Genomic DNA, 22,131 nt, shown 5'->3' on the forward strand with positions numbered 1-22,131 from the left:
AAAACTCAAAAAGTTGTCCCAAAAGCGATAAAATAGTTTTTAATAATTGTTTTGTAGATATGAGTAATATTCTATACAGTTGAATTTTAATTTTTAAATTTTGTAATTTTTAAATTTTGTAATTTTTAAATGTCATAGCGTTTCCGACCATGCATTACTATAGGATTTTGCATCGCCTAGCTATCTCTTTCGTATTCTCTCTAGCCTGAAATTTTTAACCTTTGCGCTGAAAACTCATGTAAATATTACATATTGTAGGGTTTCTCTTATTTTGCATAACAAATTATTTTAAGTTTGATGACTTTCCTGAATCTCACATTTTTCTCTCGCATTTCCTCGCCAGGATGCAAATTGAAATTTAAGTAAAGTGAGTACTTGAGTAATTCTTGTAGTTTATTCAAAGCGTGATGTTGCTAGCCAGCGTACGGTCACTTGTCCTAGCTATTACGCGGAGTTGCTGATACGCGTTTTTTGGACATTTAATAAGCATAATGTCGGGTAGGATGTTGAGTCAGTCTAGTTAGCCTTAACTTAAATTGTTAGTCCATCTGTACTCTTTATCTTTGAATTTATTATGTAACGATCTGTACTCTTTATCCATCTGTACTCTTTATCTTTGAATTTATTATGTAACGATCTGTACTCTTTATCCATCTGTACTCTTTATCTTTGAATTTATTATGTAACGATCTGTACTCTTTATCCATCTGTACTCTTTATCTTTGAATTTATTATGTAACGATCTGTACTCTTTATCCATCTGTACTCTTTATCTTTGAATTTATTATGTAACGATCTGTACTCTTTATCCATCTGTACTCTTTATCTTTGAATTTATTATGTAACGATCTGTACTCTTTATCCATCTGTACTCTTTATCTTTGAATTTATTATGTAACGATCTGTACTCTTTATCCATCTGTACTCTTTATCTTTGAATTTATTATGTAACGATCTGTACTCTTTATCCATCTGTACTCTTTATCTTTGAATTTATTATGTAACGATCTGTACTCTTTATCCATCTGTACTCTTTATCTTTGAATTTATTATGTAACGATCTGTACTCTTTATCCATCTGTACTCTTTATCTTTGAATTTATTATGTAACGATCTGTACTCTTTATCCATCTGTACTCTTTATCTTTGAATTTATTATGTAACGATCTGTACTCTTTATCCATCTGTACTCTTTATCTTTGAATTTATTATGTAACGATGATTACCTTCCACTGCAAGTTGTCGGTGATAAGCACGAAGCATGTGTCTTTTCTGTTCAGAGTTTGAGAATCAATAACGGGTTATTTTTACCCTTCTTCTGTGTTGGTATAATTTACGCCTATGCGAGAAGTCGCCAGGTTCCTTAGTAGGATCTAGCAGAGTTTATGTTACCAAAGAGACAATGATGCTATAATATAATATAATATAATATAATATAATATAATATAATATAATATATTAAATAAATTTTGAAATTCCTTAACTTTTAAGTTTTCCTATATATATGTACATATATATATCCTATAAAAGTATTTGGAAATATAACTGTTCCAATGGGCATACATGAGGAATCATTTTGCTGAAGGTATTTAATCTAGACTGTTTTCTTAATTTCATGCTGATTTAGAGATTATGCGAATGGAATAAATATATAAAAACTAGTTTATGTCTGGAACGCCTTCAACAAAAATAAATGACATCTTTATTCGGAACAAGTAGAAATACTTCCATTAAATATAAAACAAAAAATTTGATACTTTTTAGTATTTCGTTCTTCTGCGGAATCATAAGTCTTGTTTCCTATACAAATCATTTGGTGTCTCTATGGGTGTAAACCCTTCAATAAACATTAACACGAATGAAATATCAAACCGTTCGATGTTTTATAAGTTTTAACTGATGAATGGAATATAGAAAATTCTGAAATAATGCTTTCTGCATATTCACTAAATGTCACAATTCAGAAACTGCTTGAAGTTATAATTCGCTCGATTGCGTCCAATGTTTCCATGGGGGATAAAATATGTAAATTATTTAATGACTTATTTGGATTATTCATTTGGAAAAGTTTTAAATGCCCCTTACCGTCTAAAGAGAATGGTTTGTGAATAAATAAAAGCTTTTCCATTGTCATGGAGACAATAGCCTTATTTCTCCTAAGAGACCTATGAGTGTTGAATTGGTTTTGCTATTTGGAGAATTTCGGAAACTAGTCCGTCAAACAAAAGACATTCTTCCGTGTATAAAAGAATCCAAAAGAAAACACAACATACCTGCTTTGATGACAACGTCTCTGCTTCGTATTTTTCCTATTTTATTCGTCGCTGTGCAGCGATAAATCACAGAGTGGACATCTTGACGATACTTGCTCACATCGAAGGGGAGAAACACAAGAGAGTTGTCTTGCCGTATTTGCCGGATGCCGAGGATGTTTGACACGGGCATTCCATCTTTCCTTTCCCATCGCATCACTGGCTCAGGAAGACCTGATGCGGAACATGTCACCACAGCTCCGGTAGAATTAGAAAATTCTACAATTTCTGGAGGTTCATGGAAGAACTTTGGGCCACGGGTTCTTCTGTTAGATCTATCACTGATGGCTAAAAAACAAAGCACATGAGCAATTCAACTAATGAATAACTGAATAAGGAAATAATAGAAAAAAATGGTAATTGTAAATTAATACAGAAAATTAAAATCTAAGTACACTATCAGTAAATAATTTCAACTATACAGCATTCATCTCATTCATCCATCGGACCATGGCTATAAGTTTTACATTAAAAAAGCAGACAGATAAATAAAACAAATATATCACAAAGCGCGTCTATGCACATTTATGAATATACGTTCGAGCACCATAGATTTCACAGATTATAAGAGCAGGACTGGTCGAAATCTTCGAACTTAAAATAGTAATGGTTACGTTATTTTTTCTTTCTAAGTAAGTGGGAAAATTACAAGGCATTAGAAGATACGTGTGATGCTAATTTCCTTATGGCACAGCTGAACGTGCTTTAAAAGATAAAAAAGTAAAAGAAAAGTACATTGTTCTGAAATATTGTATGCGTTCAACATAACGCATTCGTCTAGAGAGGTCCAAACGTAAAGATTATTTACTCTTGTTATCAAGGAATATATTACCCAGAATGACCATAATGGGTGGCTGAATTACACGAGTGAGAAGGGAGATGCTCTGCTCCAATTTTGATATAAAACACATCGGAGGTATATCCGACGGACAGCAAACCCTTTTCCTGTACTACCAATCTCTCTAGACGACTCTCGGCTCAATAGTAATTTAAGTGCCCTCTTGCCCTAAAGACATTAGACACCTACAAGTATACATGCCTTCTCCAGGATTCGAACCGTACCGTCATGGAAAACAAAGTGGCCTAATAAAACGTTATACATCAGTCTAATGGTTAGGTATACAGTCTTTGATCCAGCAGGGCGTAAGAACGACGTACTTAATGCAGTTACTAAACACATGACATTAAATCTGTAATTCTTTGAATTATGTCTTAAATAATTATAGACACTGTGATACTGACTGAGATATATAATTAATATCGTGAGGATAAGTATTTTTAGAGCTATAATGTCTTACAAAGATATAAGATTTGCAAACAAATAATGCGATATATACATTGGAGTAAGGATAAAGATTTAGAGACAATGCTGGGAAACACAATACCTGAACAACGTGCAGGAAATGTATGTTAATGTGAGTCTTCGCAGTTGTGTATAATAAAATGGCAAAATGGCGTTTAGTATGCTCCAAAGATATGGCAATATGTCGATCCTAAATATCTTGTTGGCTTATTTAAAAGAGAATAATAACTAATATTTTCAGTGGATGAATGTCATTTATCATTTTAAAGATAAGAACTATCCGTATGAACTATTCATGAAAACAACAGAATCTCTAATATGAATCAAATATATAATAAATGACATTTTGAGGTTAACAAAGGTACAAAAATGTCGTCTTTAGGATTGTAAGTTAATACTTTTGTAGTAGGCTCTTTTCCATGACGTATATTTGTGTTAATTCATATTAACGCCTCACGAACAATGGCATAGAAAATGATGCATAAATTGCACAGTCACTCGGCAAGAAATAACTATCATCTTCCATTACTATATTTATTGTTGTAAAGTTTTTTATAATCAAAGATCATGATTATTTATTACTTTGCCATTTGGAACTATGATTAACATACCAGACATGAAAATCTGAACCAGCTTTTAAGACAGTTGTTGTAATCAATTGTTAGTATACTCAGATTTTAAGACTAGCATGAACAGTCAAACAGGTAAGCGAACCAAGACGTGTTTAGAATAAATTGAAGAAATTAAAAAACTGTTTTCAGTAGAAAAATAAATCTTGGTACAAAATAAAGACAAGTCCAAAAGAATCTCTAAACAGGCTAAACTGCATTCATTATGAATTGTTACAGTAATCAAAAGAAAAGAAAGCCTGAGACGATTTAGCTTCAAATTTATGCTGCATAATCGTGTTATTCTTATAGAATAATCACACATATTAAATATTTCTGAAGTGTTATTAATTTTTAGCTTCATTCCCTGAACGGAATGAGTTGGGTGGAATCAAATTTATGTATTAGATAGACTAAAATTAAGTTATTTGTTTAGGAATGCATGCAGATCTCTGCGAAGATATAAACAGTATGTTTTCCACTTCGTCATGATTAACGAATTTTCGTCGGGATCTGTTTACAGTTAACTGCCAGTCTTCTAGAATAACTTTTCATGATAATTTCCGGTAATGCTTAGGAGTTCTTTTCTTTTCCTTTGTTTTATTTTTGTACTTATTTTATGCTTTAGAGGGGTATCTGGATTGAAACCAGAGCCTTGAGTGCAAAATTTGTTAAGCAAATTTCAATTACAAGTAACACGAAGATGAGGTTTAAGAGGTAAATTTTAGGAAAGAGTGTGTTATCGATAAATTTTTTCCTGATACGAAGATACTGTGTCGTATTTATGTTCCCATAATGAAATATTTTGCATGAAAATTAATATAATCAGCTGAACTCGAGACTTACTTTTTATTCTTTATGTGCCGAATAATTTGCATTTGAGGATTTGCTTATATTAAATCCGCTGGACTAGATTCTGCGTGGAATTTTATACAAATATACACAGGTCATTCTGAAATTTTTGAGATACATCTAAATTGTACAAGTTAAACGTACGAAATTTCAAGAGTGTGAAGGGATTTATATTTATTTTAACTAACAATTTAAAGTTTGAGTTTAGACCTTTCCTGTAAGTCATCATTCCCCTAATTGCCAGTGCTAGAATAGTTAAATGTTGTAGCGTTCGAAAGGAAATTACATTAAAGTCTAAAGAGTTAGAAACTCGATAAAAGTTTCAATGCTTGTAAATGTAAAGTGTTATTTATTGTATGTTTAGAAACATTTATTCATAGTTATTCCTTCCAGGGGAAGGACAAGACTGAGTACCCTAATGAGCAAGAACGATGGATTCTACAACGAAGATAATCGATGAAAGCAAATTATTTGTATTGTAATTAAATCAAAGTTTAGTTCTTGTATGTAAACGGGACTCAGAGCTGTTTTTCTAGTGTTTAACAGTTTGTAACAGGTCTTTAAGAACCTTTATCCAAGTCTGTTAAATTCTGGCATCGGCAACTGTAGGGATTTATATTTATTTTAACTAACAGTTTAAAGTTTGAGTTCAGACCTTTCCTGTAGGCCTTCATTCCCCTAATTGTCAGTGCCAGAATAGTTAATGTTGTAGCCCGCGGAAGGAAATGCAAATTTTCTACTTTGAAGGAAGTTGTTAAAAGCCGAGTTTCGGTAGGAGAAAGAGAGAGTTAGGGCTCTAGCTGCCCTTTCTGCCGTAGGTACGTTTGCTTATTGCTGGTTCAAGTGGCTTAATTGCATTTATCTGCTGACACTGGCCTCAAAGGGGGTTTAAGTTACGGGATCTCGCTGAGCCCTGTAGGTTAGTTTTATCACTTGTTAATATTTCAACTTTTAGTTTCAATTATCTCACTTTCAGTTACCGCCCAAGTACAGGCGAAGCTTGTTAGCGTCGAGTTAACGCATTGTAAATTTTAAAGAGTTAATAAAGGATACTTTAGCCCTTCTCCTATGTAGTTTCCTGCTACTCCAGTGTACAGACAGAAGTTCATTCACTGGACCCTACAAGTGTTCAAAATATTTCCCACGAAACAACAGTTCATTTTTGTGAGCGATTTCTCTAAAGATTAAATGATTCAAGCTATCAGTTTCTTGGAATTGAGGAAAAATTTGCTTTTATAGCTTTATCAATCTCATTTTCTGATTGAAAATGACCGCCACATAAATTTTGTTTTAGATTAAAAAATAGTCCAACGTCCTGCATAACAAGATCAGTAGAATAGGGTGGATGCTCCATTCTTTTAACTTGTTTTTGTTCAAGAACTTCTACTCTTAGTAGCTGTAAATTTCACTGAATGCGAAAATGAACTGGCATGGTGAAGAATGATTTCTTTAATTTTCATTTCCTAAAGAATTTCTGGAAAATAGTCAGTGGCGAACCAGTTAGCTGTAACTTCTTTCAATCTCTCTAGCTTGACTGATTTGACCAGTCTTGTACTTCTGAAGAAAACGCCTTATATTGCTTTTTTCATTGCTCATTGTCATTTCATCACTGTTCATTTGGAATCATCTTCAATGACCTATATGTTGAAACGTCAAAATGGTACCTTGCCAAATGGGATTTTAGAAATTAGGCAGATAGATCATTACTGACTGATATTTTCCTTATGGGCGACACATTTTCTGGTACTATAGCTCACAAAGTCTTTCTGTGTGTTCTTCATTTAAAAAAGAATTCTGACTGTCATGTATCTGGCAGCGGTGAGCCAATCAGCTGCCTGGCAGAGCCCAGCAGGTGAGAGACGAGAGTGGCATGTTAGCCTCAGAGGAGGCAGGTGGTAGATTAATTATGTTGTAGGAGCGAGGTAGTGCTCCGAGTTTGCCATTATTCTTTAAATGTTAATTTTTTTTCCATTATTCTTTGAAAGTTAATTTTTAATAAATGTTAGTGTCGTTTTCCTTATGGTGCCTTATTCATCCGTAAGGTCATTACAGCATGCTCTCTTTCGAGAACCAGAGCGAACGAAGCCGACTGGATTTTGAGAAAAGGTGAGAAATTTTTGTTGTAACTTTAAGGAAAATTTCTTCTAAATATGTTTAAAGGAGTAGTTAAAAGTGATTTGATTTCGGTGTTGAAGGAACTAGGTGAAGAAGCCGATTCTAGTTTAAAAGTTGTAGAATTAAAAGATAAGCTTTTAAGTTCTAAAGAATATTTGAAAGATAAAGATTTTGTTATTGAATTTCTTAATACTACGGTTGAAGAAAGGAAAAAGTCAGAAGAAATTGTGAAATTGCGTTTAATGCAAATCGAAAGTAGCAACGAATCTAGTAATAACGTAGAAAATACACTTTCATTAGATAAGCTTTTGAAAGCTGTACAGGCATTATCGATTTCTGTACCTAAAAATGGTGAAGCATGGAACTTATTTTTTGATTCCATAGAAAGGGCTTTTAAGCATAAGAACGTACCAAGTGAGTTTAAGTCTGAAATTTTACTTAAACTGATAAGTGATAAATCTTCTAATATTCTAGTATATATTAAAGATGATGATTTGAAAGATTATGAAAAAATTAAATCTTTAATTCTTAAGGAATATGAACCATCACCAATTATATGTTTAGAAAATTTTCGCCAAGCTTAAAGGTTGACGGGGGAAACTCATTTGCAGTTCGCCTCTCGTTTAAGATCATGTTGGATCCATTATTGTAAAAGTAGAAACGTCAATGATTTTGAGTCTTTAATTAACTTAATAATTTTCGACAAACTTTTTCAAACATTGGATAGTGATTTAGCGTGCCATGTTGCAGTTCAACAAGGTGAAAGTTGGCTACGTCCAGAAGAACTAGCGAAGGAATGCGACACTTACGTCATCGCAAAAGGTAAATCTTTTGATGACATAAGAGGTGAAAAACGCGCTAATTTTCGTGATTCATACAACAAAAACTCTAAATATATTCCACCAGCGCTAAGAAAAGATTTAGTGGTAAATGAACAGAAACATTCGTTTAAACCGCGAGAATGTTACGTGTGTAGTAGCAGTTTACATTTGGCTAAGGATTGCCCGAATAGGCGAAATAAATTTGAGAGGTCCAATAAACAGAACGATAATTTCCCGGTTAAACCGAAAGTTAACACTTCAAGTAAGTCGAAGGACAATGCGGTTGTTACAAATGTAAATTCTAAACATTTACAAAAACCCGAGTGTTCCGACGGAAAACTTAGTTTGGTACGGAAATACCAATTTTGAACACTACATTAATTCCTGATTTAAAAGTAGAAAGTAAGGGTAAAATCATTTTAAGTTCCGCATTTGGCGACGTCATAGAGGCAACGTTAGCAACTATTCCCATTTATTACAAAAAACCAAACAGTTGTCTATATTCGCGCGTAGAATCTCTTTTTGCTTTGACAGATAAGCTAAATGTTCAATGTTTAATTACACCAGATGTATGGGATCGCATATTTGAAGACGAGAATGAATCAACAGTCTTCCCCGAGACGAAACCGGAAACTCATAAACAAAAACAACTTGAGGTTGGCGCCGTTGAACTGTCAAATGTAAATCTTTTTTATAGCTCAGTTGCGAATCAGAATGATGAAAGACTAAGTTATTCGGAATCGAATAAATTTAAGGTCGATCAGAGAAACTGCCAAACGTTAATAAATTCTTTTAAGGACGCAGAAGTAGGGAAGAATAATTTCTTTTTACAGGACGAATTATTATTTCATAAAGAAAAAATTTGTGGGGAAAACATTACTCCTATTGTTCGCGCGCCATATCCCTTTCATACAGTAAATATAGATATTATTGGTGAAATTTCACCTCCTTCAGGAAGGAAACATAAATATTGTTTGTGTTTGATAGATAATCATTCAAAATGGCCAGAAGTCATACCTTTAAAAAGTCTTTCTGCTAAAGCTACTTGTGAGGCTCTTTTCGATATTTTTATGAGAACCGGTATTCCAGAAATAATTTGTAGTGATCAAGGCACTAATTTTGCCTCACAATTAACTCAAGAATTCGAAAAAAGGTTAGGAACTCATCCTCGTTTTTCTACACCTGGTTACCCAGCATCAAACGGCTCAGTGGAAAAATGGAATCGGGTATCTAAACAAATGTTACATCATGTAATTCGCACAGATCCTGTTAATTGTTACAAGCATATACCTTATTTACTTTTTGCGTATCGTGAAGTTCCAAATTGCACTACCGGTGTATCTCCATTTATGTTTATGTACGGTCGTGAAGCTAGAGGTCCCTTAGCTGTGTTAAAATCATCATGGTCCGGTGAATTACCATTACCTCTTAATCTGAGTAATTCAGCAGTTGATTATCTACAAGAATTAAAGATAAATTTAGAGAAAGCATCTGAGCTTGCTTCTTTATCTGCCGCGGAAAACCAAGAAGCTTATGCATATTATTTTAACCGTCGCAAAAGTTTGAAAGAATTTAAAAATGGTGATCTAGTATATTTACTTATACCAGACTCTAGCAACAAGCTATATGCTAGGTGGACAGGTCCAGGTGAAATTGTTGAAAGAGTGAATCCTCATTCTTACAAAGTTAAATTACCCGATGGGAGTGTGAGGCATGTTCAATGTGAACAAAATAAGAAAATTTTATGTTCGAGCACAAACTGTGGGAGTGATATTTGAAGATGATTCTGAGTTTGGGGAAATCCATACCACTCCAAATAAAGGAGATTGCGCAGTAACTAAAAGGAACATCGAGGTGGATATTAGTCATTTAGAGGATAGCAAACAAAAGGAATTACACGAGCTCTTACTCAAGCACATCGCGTTATTTTCTGGGGAGATCCAAATAGCCAGCGTAGGTGAACATAGAATTCGGTTGTTACCTGGAGCTGAAAGAAAAAAGCCATATATCTATAAGATCCCAGAATCTTTGAAACCTGAAGTAGATAAACAGATCGAGGAATTGGAGAGCTTGGGTCTTATTGAGCCAAGTGAAGCTGAAATAGCATACCCGGTCGTATGTGTTGCCAAGAAAGACGGAAGTATGAGGTTATGTATTGATTTCAGGTTGTTGAATCAAGTAACCAAGCCTGTTGATTTTCCAATGGAGAATGTGACTGATCTAATCAATAAAATTGGACACGCGAATGTTATCACCTGTTTAGATGTCTTGAAAGGTTACTGGGAAATACCTTTAGAAGAAGAAAGTCGTGATTTAACATCATTCAAGACACATCGTTCCCAATATCGTTGGAAAGTGATGCCTTTTGGATTAAAAAATGCAGCTTCTACTTTTCAGCGAGTGATGAATGATGCCTTAAGAAAACATAGTGATTTTTGCAAAGCATATATTGATGATATTGCTATCTTTTCACCAGATTGGAATTCGCATCTCAAACATTTAGATGCTGTGCTAACTACATTAAGTGATCTCAGGTTTACGGTGAACGTGAAGAAATGTGTTTTTGCACGTTCGGAGATAAAGTATTTAGGACATATAATAGGAGCTGGAAGACATCAACCTGGTTCTGAAAAATTACAAGCCATTGAAATTATAAAAAGTCCTAAAACAAAGACTGCTCTAAAGAGTGCATTAGGCTTATTCAACTATTATCGTGATTACATAAAGAATTATGCAGAAATAGCTCGCCCATTGACGGAGCTTACGAAAAAGAAAATTCCTGAGAGAATTCCATGGACTGATGTTGAGGAATCAGCATTTCAAGAACTGAAACGTCGACTGTGTGAAGCACCAAAACTGTACACTCCAGAACCAGAAAAACCTTACACCATACAGTGTGATGCTAGTTCATATGGTGTTGGTGCTTGGTTGTCACAACGAGACAGCAAAGGCAGTTTGCATCCTATCAGCTTTGCCAGTCAAAAACTTTCGAAAACTCAGCAGAACTGGTCAACTATTGAACGCGAGGCTTATGCCGTTTTGTGGTCATTAAAAAAGTTCGAGTGTTGGGTGTTTGGATCGAATATTGAGCTGATCACAGACCATAATCCATTATTATATTTGTATAAGTCGGCACCGCATTCAGCCAAATTACAGAGGTGGGCAATGGCACTTCAGCACTATAATATTCATATTTCTCATTGCCCTGGTGCACAATTAAAAAATGCAGATGGTCTTTTAAGACTAGTGGGTGAACGAAATAGGTGTGAACTAAGTATGAACTAATATGTTTTAAAACTTTGCATTAGTTACTTTCTTTTGTTCCGGAATTGTACGAGAGCTACTTTCCATCTGTTTTGAAAATCAAATTACTGGTTTCCATTTAATATTGCATTATAATAGTGTGTTTTGAAATAGTATTGCATATATGTTTTATTACAGAACTCCGGTATTGTATCAAGCTATCTGTTAATCTGTTGTGAGATGAATGTTCATTGCATTTATTTCAAAGTATGTTATTACATCATGTATACATGTTCATATATTTTGAATTAATTTGGTATGTGAATTATACAATTTAAGTTTGTATTTGCTGGTTCAGTTTTCAGATTCTGCTTCGCTTTGGCGTAGCACAATCTTACCGGGGAGGGTGTCATGTATCTGGCAGCGGTGAGCCAATCAGCTGCCTGGCAGAGCCCAGCAGGTGAGAGACGAGAGTGGCATGTTAGCCTCAGAGGAGGCAGGTGGTAGGTTAATTATGTTGTAGGAGCGAGGTAGTGCTCCGAGTTTGCCATTATTCTTTAAATGTTAATTTTTTTTCCATTATTCTTTGAAAGTTAATTTTTAATAAATGTTGGTGTCGTTTTCCTTATGGTGCCTTATTCATCAGTAAGGTCATTACACTGACCTTACGAATCTCTGTAAACAACTTGAATACAGTGGCAAAAGACGAAGTTTCATTTCCATATTTTAAACTGTAGACGTTGAACCATCTTCGTGATCCAAACTCACTTAAAAATCATAACGCAATAATGCTCTCGCGTCAGCTCTGTTTTCATTTCTTTCAAAATTTATTGGATGATAGATAAATTGAAGTTGTTGCCACAAATTATCATCTGCGGGCATACAATAGTTCAAATTTAAAAGTCTAATGACTAATTTTCTTTTATCGCATATTGCTTGCTCTTGTCTCAAAAATTTTAAAGCTACCCATATATAATTATGAATGATAGAATAGCTAACTCATTAGTATATCTATCTATATATATGTATTAATTGTTATGCTTAAAATTTCAAAGTAGTTTCATTTTTAAATTAAAGTTTCAGAAAAATGTGATTCTCCTATTTGCGTATGTGAATCCTCTGACTTCGCCGGTTGGAATTTCGAGAAATTTTGATTAATTGTGCAAACAGTATATCTGTATAAAATGGTCAATTAGCGTGATTCTAATTTAGAAATTTTAAAGCTATCATTATGGTTGTAGTCATATGAAAGTTTCGATGCGTCAGTTTTCATTGTTTTAATTGTATCTATTACGCGATATAAATATATGATTATGCATGCTTAAAAGTATGTTTTTATATTTCGTTATTATTGCTGCTAAAATAATGTATAATTTCATAAAATGAAGGTATATATCTTTGATTTAATTAATTAATCTTTAATAATTTCTTTAAATTAAGATTTCTCAAATTACACTTTTCCTTACTGCGCACAGAATTTCTGTGAAATCATCTGAAGCTGATAATAAGAATTTCAAGAAATTTCGATTAATTGCGCAAACATAAAATTTCAACTCTTAATTTTCCTGCATAAAAATTATAGATATTACCTTTAATATTCTATTAAGAACAAGTAAATTTTGGGTTGAAAAAAAATTTAAAGAAAATATAATTTTATTACTTTCAAAGTAGTTATTTTAATAATTTAGAAACAAATCAGCTAAATATAATGATTTGTTTATTTGTATCACTGCGTGCAGTGCTTATTAAAATTTTATATCATTGGAAAATATATTTTCTTTAAAATATTTAAATATTTAGAATGTAAACAAAAGAGAATGTTCCTAAATAAGCATACAAAATATTAAGATCATTATCCAGTTAGTTATGAAGGTATTGAAATTTTAAACGTCTTATACTTTTGACAAAATTTGTAAAGATACCTGACCCTTAACGTGGTTAAAATCTGGAAAGCGAATACACGGTGAAGAGGCCACAATATTTATAAACTTCCTTTGGTTTCGGCGTGTACTAAATAACTTGTTTCGACGTATAACATTGTAAGGATTATGTTAATTTATCTAACAGTTAAAGTTTCAGTTAAAGTTACTTCTCTATCCTTTCTTAATTTCAAGCTTACAACTTCCGACAGGAACGTATTTTTAGAATCGCGTTTGAATGCAAATGAGGAGAAGTATTTAACTGTGAAGTTCTACTGACTTCATTAGAAAGAACCAGTGATTCTGACTAGCGCGCGTCCGCCTTTTTAGGCTACTCTCTCTTGAGCTATTATTACGCTCAGCCGTACTTTAGGCCCTTGATAACTTCACCGTTATTTAGCGTTAAGGGGCCAACTCTGCTAGAATTTTGATAGCTTCGGCTAATTAAGATTAGTTAAGTTTAATTTCTTAGTTCCTGAATTAAAGGCCGAGTGGAGGCTTTCTTGTCCAGGAAGCCTCCACTCGAAATCTCCAGGAAGAAGTTCTGGGAATTTAATTTGGAATAATAAAGGGTATTTAACCCTTTGCAAGTTTTATTATCTGTCTCACGATTCTGTCTGTTAAGACTGTCTTCTTAAGATTCTTCGTTTTTAACTGTAACTTAAAAGTACACAGGTTAGAAGCTCACAACATATTAGCAGTAACACAGATTATGTGGCTGTGTTGGCATTTAACAGTTTCACAAATTAAAAATTTTGAGTATTATTTATTATGTTGATTTGGAAGAAATAATAAAACTTTTTATTGCTTAGAAAGTTAAGTTATTCATTATTTCTCTTCGTTATCCGTAAATACCGACACATATTTTCAGGTGATAGATCCACTGCCGATAACATTTCTGAAAATTACCTTCATTTGATCATCCAGAAGCAGATCACAAGTTATCTTTAGACCGATTGATAACATCGTGTTTGTCACGATAACATCATCTAGTTTTCCTATGTGATGGAAATTTAATGTTAGGAAATAGCAACAGATTAATTGGTGCTATGTCATGGAAAGAGAATAAAACCGGAACCAATTTAATTCTCAAGGATACGCCGTTATTAAAAGATACTAAAAGGTTAGTATACTACAATATTTGCTCTTGTGTGACGTCATTGTCACCTGGTCTGCTCAAAAGCACGTAATTCTGTGTCTTCTTTTCTCCCAATTATGTGAGTATGTGATGTCACCGTTGGAAAGGGCCTAACCTTGTTTACCTCTTGACCTTGAATACCACATAGAATGCAATAATGCCCTATATTCTTCCTTTAAGAGTGAGGTCCTACTTAAAGAAAGAGTATTTCCCGTATATCTCGCTCCATTCGATCAAACCCAGGTGATGAAGAGTTATCGTCCTTCATGTTTTATTTCTTTCTTCCGTTATAGAAATTTAAGGATTGGAACTACAGATATTTCATTTATTAGCTATACTTACACTACGACAGCACGGATAAGATGATTGCAAACACGTTACACATTTAGGTTCCTAATTCTAGTCATAACAAATTAAACACTTGAAGAAAAGCACCACTTTAAGCCTTGATAGATGACTTAATAATTTTAAAAAGAATGCAGTGAATAAAACGATAATTAATGAGTTTTAAAAATGAGAAAAATAAACAATATATCTTAAATATCTGTGGAACACTAAATTGAGCTCAGCAAGAAGAATGCTCTTCCTGTCATCTGGTTATGAATAAAGTGAGAAGGTAATGTTTCATTACAAAAGACTGCGTAAATGTCAAACATATTCTAAGGAAATCTTTCTTTTGTTTTTCCATTTGCTCGTAGAGAGGATTTAGTTTAATGTACAAGCTTTTCTGTTTCTGAAACTTTCAGATTTATTTTGTTTTCCATTCTTTATGTCATTCACAATTTGCCATCGAAAGTATTTATGTAAATTCTGTGGATTTCCAGAATGCTAAAAATAAAGCCAAAATTTTATAAAATCAGATATCCCAGGTGACATGAAAAATCCTTTTCTCTTGTCAGGTTGTGAGGGAAAAGGTTTAAAAAAAATGCTTTTTTGCTCTGGGAATCGTTTTAGGGTAACTGTTTTCTTTATGTTTATATCCTCTTTGTCACACTGGTTTCGCCGTTCGTTTCATTTTATATTATTTACTTTCATATTTATCACAAGTCCACTTTCATTAACTTAATATTTTCTTTTATTAAAAAATGCTTCTCTTCGGGATTTTTGAAAGAAATAACATTAGAAGGATGGCTTTGCATTTAGCAGTAATCTTTCTATTTTTATCTGCTATTTCATTTTAGCATTTTGAACATTATGCATTTAATTTAAAGCAAATATGTTTTCGAAACTGCAACTGCATACCTGTGAGTAACTGCTTCGATTATTAGTTATGCTTAAATCAGTACCATATTCATCAAATATTTTTCCCTTAATTTTATAAAGGTAATTATTATGATTCAGTTATTTATTTCCTTAGAAAAGAAACTAGTTTATATATTTTAAATATTAATTACAGTAATATATTTATTAGCCAAAAGGGGCAGTTTATCCAGATACGCTATTACTTTCGTTTTAGCATTTTGCGTTGATTCACTATAAATGACTAATCACTTTTTAAATTATTGGCACCAAATGTTAGAGCCCTGTATTATATTTAAAGAAATTAAATAACGAAGTATCTTCACAAATGTATGTATGTATCTTATCTCGCTTTGTGATAAAACAACGGTACCTAGAGCCATCAAATTTTGAATGACGTACGTCTCCACCCGAATATAGGCAGCTGGAAGCCCAAATTAGGAATTTGAAATTTGTTTTAATATCTATTTCCTATTTTGTTAAGCATTTATGAGTTTTTATTAAGAAACTCAACAATTCCAAAGCGAGCAATAGCAACACTGTACCAAAAAAAAAAAAAAAAAAAAAAAAAAAAAAAAAAAAAAATTACCTCCAGCGCGCGAGACTGTAAATTCTAAAGATATGTTCTCTTAAATATTTTGTGATATTGCTGTTGAATTGAATTTTATGTTTTAAGAGCGAAGAATATGGTATTTATGAAATAAAGTCAATACACAAAACGTTAAAAAAACGCCCCTTTAGGCGTAATATAAACTGTGAAAGCTTTCAGATCATTGTATTTAATTGGTATCTATAATGAATTCATAAATTTCGAAAGTTCTGTATTCATAAATTTCGTAGATTCAAAAGTATATGTTGATATAATAAAAAATTGTAAATCGATGTTATCTTATATAAATGAAAACCAGTCTCCTGTAAAAAAATCTGATGCGTACACCACATGACTTCCTTGTACAGAATATTAAATTATACGCATTTTTTCTTGCATTTCATCTAAACCTATTTCCTCGAATTTCATTAGAGATATATTTCTCATTCAATTAATTCAATTCTCACTGCGTGGTAAGGCAAAAATACATAAAAACTCAAAATATCTAAATTAAAAATTGAAAGATATCGAAAATCATAAAACACCAACTAGATTTAAAACAATTAATATTTTTTACAATTAAAATTACAGTTTCTACTCAAAAACAAGCAATTCGACCAGCGGACAAGAAGGCAGATTTTTCGGTGCACAGAAGTTTACTTTTGGTCTCACTCAGCAAAAAGGCACTGAAAGGCGTAGAAACTGAATTTGTTGTGGACGCTATGCTGAGTTAATATATGGAGTAATTCAATAATTTAAATAATAATTCCAGATGGATACCTTATTCGCAATAATAAAAGAAGACGTTACTTCGTTGTTGCGAAGCTTAATTTCTCTAGATTGACAACAAATACGCTATTCTGCTAAGTTTCAAATGTAAGCAAATATGGCTGCTATCGTAAACAAAACTTAGGCTTATCCACACTTAAACAATTTTTAAATTGTTGATAATTTTACAACTATAACACGCAGGTAAACTAAAAGCATAAAAACTTAATCGGACGATAAGAACAACATAATTCAAATATTTTTAAAGCAAAAAATGCACAATTTACAAACATATAATAATAAAGAAACTGAGCTCACTGAACCGATAACAAAGTGGATATATACATATATTTATATACATTTGGTGAGGCCTATTGCAACTAAAAAGGAAAGTGCACGTCTACATGTTATAGCAGTCCCACATACAAAATTTCAACGTTCTGAGGCTATTCGTTTTTGAGTTACGCGAGATACATACATACATACATACGTAGATACGTACACACATCACGAAAACATTTCTTCCGAATCCATTTTGAATCCATTACTTACGTACGTACAGACGTCACAAAAAATCTCTTCTGAGTCCATTTTAAATCAGTTTTAATATTTCGTTTGGGCGAAGAGAGTCCTCTATTCCGTCCTTACGTGCAGATGTCACGCAAAAACTTCGTTTCATTGCATTCGATATAGGTAAAAATGAATATTTTCGTGTAAATGTGGTACCCGGAATTTTTCGTGATTACAATACTTCCTTTACTCCGTACAACGAAGTAAAAATAATTCTTTATTGGCTTAAATTATAAGATCAAGGATTTTTTGTAAAACTGGTCGTTTGAGAAACATCTCGTTTGGAAACAACATCGGTAGCCTAATATTGAAATACACATTATCACATTTCATCATTTAATTCTTAATAATTTATTGAACAAAAACGACATATACAATGAGTCTACAATGCTTTAGTGTTAAATTCGTTGAAAATCGAAAGGCATAGAAAGCAACATTCGTACTGTTTGGCCTTCAACATGTATGTACTCCTTGTTAATTTCTTATAAATATAAGCAGAGCTCGACACAATCATACAACTGGATGTAGCTCATTCCTCCGTAGATCTTTTAAGATTCTGTTTATGTCTTTGATTACGACTTTTGGAATCTCTTAAGTGTTATTAAAATGACGATTCTGGAGGTGAGACTCCGTTTTAAGGAAGAATAAAACTTCAGGTGCCATTTCTGGACAATAAGGGGATGGCAGGAGACTTATGATACTTTTCTGTGCTAGGAAATGCTTGGTGAGAACAGAATTGTATAATATTTTGTCTGCAGCCAAAAAGTCAGTTATTCGATTGAGGTTTTTCAGGTCCTATGTGCTGAATTCTCTTCAGAAGGTCTATCGTTTACATCTTTAAAAATTACAGAGTTCCCCCAATTGTATTTGAAGAAAACCTTTCTTCTGACTTCAAACTTTTCTAATTAATGAAGCTCACAACCGTAGCCTTTATTCAACATTTCTGACTGTGGTGGGACGAAGGTTCTCCAATCCAAGCATAATGACTACCATTTCATCTCAGACCATAAATAAAGCACAAAGTTTTATCTCCTGTCAAAATTTACCTAATAAAATCAGGATTTATGTCCTGTCTATCATTTGTATAAAATCATCACGTGCAGAAATTTGATCTTCTTTCTTTTCTTTAGTAAAATTATAAGGTATTGCTCCCACCTTCTTAGCTTGCCTTCGTAGTGTGGTAGTCTACACGCTGGGCGCGTATTCCAGAGGTCCGTGGTTCGATTCTCGGAAAAGGCGTTACTTATTTTTTACTTACCCTTCTTCCATAGTATCTAATGTCTCTACAGTGGCGCCCAAACTACAAGGGTGGTGAATGATGATTCTCCACACCCGGGATTTGGCGACTGTACTCGCCCTTTAAAAGGGAAAGTATATAAGATATTTCTCCCACCTTCTTAGCGTGCCTTCGTGGTGTAGTGGTTGCACACTGGCATCCAGAGATCCGCTGTTCGATTTCCTGTGAAAGTGTTGCTCATTTTTCATCTTGCCTGCTTGCAAAAATACTTAATGTCTCTACAAACTCATGAAGTAAAAACTAAAAAATTTTTTTTTTCATTTTTTTCAGGATGTTATCTTTTCAGGGTTTTATTTAGCTGTTTTATTTAATGTAAACATTACTTTTAGCAATCTTTAAAATTTTAGTTAAACTTCAGTATGTGTAACGCATATGGGTTAATTAATGTGCGTTGTGCATCTATTTCATGAATTTCATAATCAATGATTCAACATTATGTAAGTTAATTTCAGACGCCATTTCATATTTCAGAGCAGAATATAGGAAAAAATCAACTAAGCCCTTAAAGGTACTCGGACTGCAGATTCTCGACTTGCTAGTAGGTCGTTCGTATCCTTCGGAACATGCACGATGAAATGTTTTAATTCCTTATACTTTCTTCCACTTAAAAGATGCTTAAGAAGAGGCGCGAGATCCATTCGACTTTAGAGATCATAAAATGTAACCCCTTTGGAAACCATAAAAAGAGTTCGGACAATAGGCATAAAAAATTATCTGTGCCCTCATAGAAATTCAAACCAAAATCTTCCACTTGCTGCTGGATTATTATTAGAGCATACATTATTAGAGCATACATGGTGAAATGCGATGTTTATTTACAAATTAAGCACTGCCTGAATGCTTTCATGCATCCAAATATTAATATAAAATAGTACAGGGTTATAATTTGCACAATTAGTACATATATCAGAAATTTTCCTTTGATATATGTGCATGACCCATTAAGAACAAGCTCTTTATACCTTCAGAGCTCTCGCAGTCTTTGGAAGCTTAACAGCAGGCAAATTTGATCATTTATTACAGCTGTGTTTAACATAAAAAATCCCGAAGAATGTTAAAAGACTCGGAGGGTAAACTAACTTTTCGATAAACGCATCTCTTAATTACCTTAATACTTTGCTCATATCAATATTCATTATGTTGAAACATTTCCAAGAACCCAAAGAAGCTTTCGTTACATTCATTAGAAACAAAGTAAATTAATAGAGAGATCAGATTTAAAATAAGTAAACAAAATAACAAAAGAATAAGCGGCATTTGCATTTTGGTTAAGAAAAAAGAACAAATTAGCGTAGATCTAAGATTTTTCTCTAAACTTTAAAATTTGCTTAGATGATTAGTTTTTGCGTGTTTTTGATGCGGCTTATTATTCGGTAAATAAACAGTTCCGCTTAATTAGGAATTGAGAGAATGAGCTTAATGAGAAAAAATTGTCTTAAAACATACAAACTGCACTGCTTTTATTTTAGGAATGCTTATAGAATTGTTAAATTATAAAGGTACACAAGTGGAGGCATTAAATTTTGCAATAATATTTTTTTATACTAAATGCCAATGCATATATACTAAATGTACAAAATCTATTATTTCAATTCCTATGGTTTTGCACTTTTACGCCATTAACGGGGTATTTTTCGAGTAGCAGCATAAATTCTATAGAAATTATAGAATTTAGGTAAATAGTATCGCAATATTAAAATCTTAAGAGGTGTACTATATGTCATATCAGAACATATGTTAAAAGCAATTACTTTCTTTGAGAGATATTTGACAGTTAGTGAATGTTTGGAAACATGTCAATTAGCTTGGTAATCAGGAGCAAAGAATTTCAAAAGTAATATTCTTTTTCGATTTGTAGAGTGTGCATGGTTAAAAAAAAATCTGAAAAATTGTGTTTGAGACAATGCGATTTTCGAGAAAGAATTAACAGACCCTTTGTAAATACAACATGCCACTTCATTTTGCTTACGAAAACTACACTGTAATTCATTTTGTTAAAATCGTTATCCACAAAATACCAATAAAGACTGTATTATCTATCCTTTCAAAAGCGATAGGTCGTTTTGAACGATCAAACGAAACGTTTTGAGCGATTCAAAAATTATGACAGTTACAACTAACTTCTTCGTTAACTCTTGGATATCCTGATTTTATCCTTCATAATTCTTCTTTGCCATTGCCACTGGCAGTGATTATCTTTTTTAGATGCGATGTTTTCGTCGAAGGCTCTCTAGTTGAAACTGGCTCATGTTCACGTTATACGGGTAGAGTTACGAACACTATGCATGCAGGCAGCCCGTTCCCATAGGCTCAAGCATAGGCACGTATTTCGCTATAACAGCCATACTCAGTTTAATGTGGCATATGCAAACATGGAAGTGTAACATGAAAGTCAGAAAAAAGTGAAATGTTTGATTATTTAATGTAATAAGAAGTATCGAATATTGCTAAAAATATGTAATGTCGCAATTACATTTATGACTTGCATATTATAGTAAAAATAATTCATGTCATTTTACAAGAAAAATGCTCTGAATTTGTCTGAAGCTAAATCGTATTTATACAAGAAATTAAATGCTAAAATGAAAAATATTCTATTTATGAAAATTATTCAATTTAAAAATAACTCATGTCATTTTACAAGAGAAATGCTCTAAATTTGTGTGAAGTTTAATTCCTCTTTATATACGAAATTAAAAGCTAGAATGAAAAATAATTTATTTATAGTCTCTGTTTCAGTTTTTAGAATTCATACCATAAAAATACTGGATTTCCTTTTTAAAGGTTTAGTTTTCATTAAATAAGTTTTGGGAGCAAAAATTATTTCAGGTATATTTCTTTCTGTTAGATAGCTTCAAAAGCAGCAGGAATTTTCATATGTAGAAAAATACCCAACGTATGCGCTATACTTAATATTTTTATAATAAATCGGATGAATAATATGAAAAGAAAGAAAACCTCTATTAAGAAGTAGTTCTCATCATTGATTGACATAACGAATACAGAAAATATCTCATGCAATTTACACTGCCAAACGTAGCAACGAGAATTTTAATATTTTTTTTTTAATTTTTATTATATTTTTTGTATTCTACATAAAATACGCTGCTTGAAAGTTATAAAATGCTTAATAAATGTAAATGTGAAAATTCCATATTGCTCAAAAAATTAAAGGAGTTATATTTTTGTTACCATCATTTTTACGAGTTATATATGTTGCATACTGCCATCAGTTTGCTAGAAGACTCGTCTTGGATGTGTTCACTATAACTGTATGAGTCTTGCAAATACATGACACTGGAAAATGCAGCTTACAAAATAAAAAATTAACATTTTTATTACTCGTTGAATTGTCAA

General features: G+C 32.7%; 1 protein-coding gene across 2 annotated transcripts in view; it reads right to left on the minus strand.

Moving 5' to 3' along the window:
• LOC118194064 (cell adhesion molecule Dscam1-like) overlaps positions 1–22,131 on the minus strand; it is a 572,732-nt gene that overhangs the window by 414,741 nt on the left and 135,860 nt on the right. For both annotated transcript variants that reach the window (XR_015044453.1, XM_085827755.1), the window contains exon 2: positions 2,274–2,600. Coding sequence is in view for 1 of the 2 variants with exons in the window: in XM_085827755.1 (XP_085683881.1) it covers positions 2,274–2,600 (327 nt within the window). In the remaining variant the exon portion in view is untranslated. The remainder of the gene's footprint in view (positions 1–2,273; positions 2,601–22,131) is intronic.

The sequence above is a fragment of the Stegodyphus dumicola genome, chromosome 12 (assembly GCF_044657685.1).
Source record: "Stegodyphus dumicola isolate Sdum_Otavi_A_Nest chromosome 12, ASM4465768v1".
NCBI lineage: Eukaryota > Metazoa > Arthropoda > Arachnida > Araneae > Eresidae > Stegodyphus > Stegodyphus dumicola.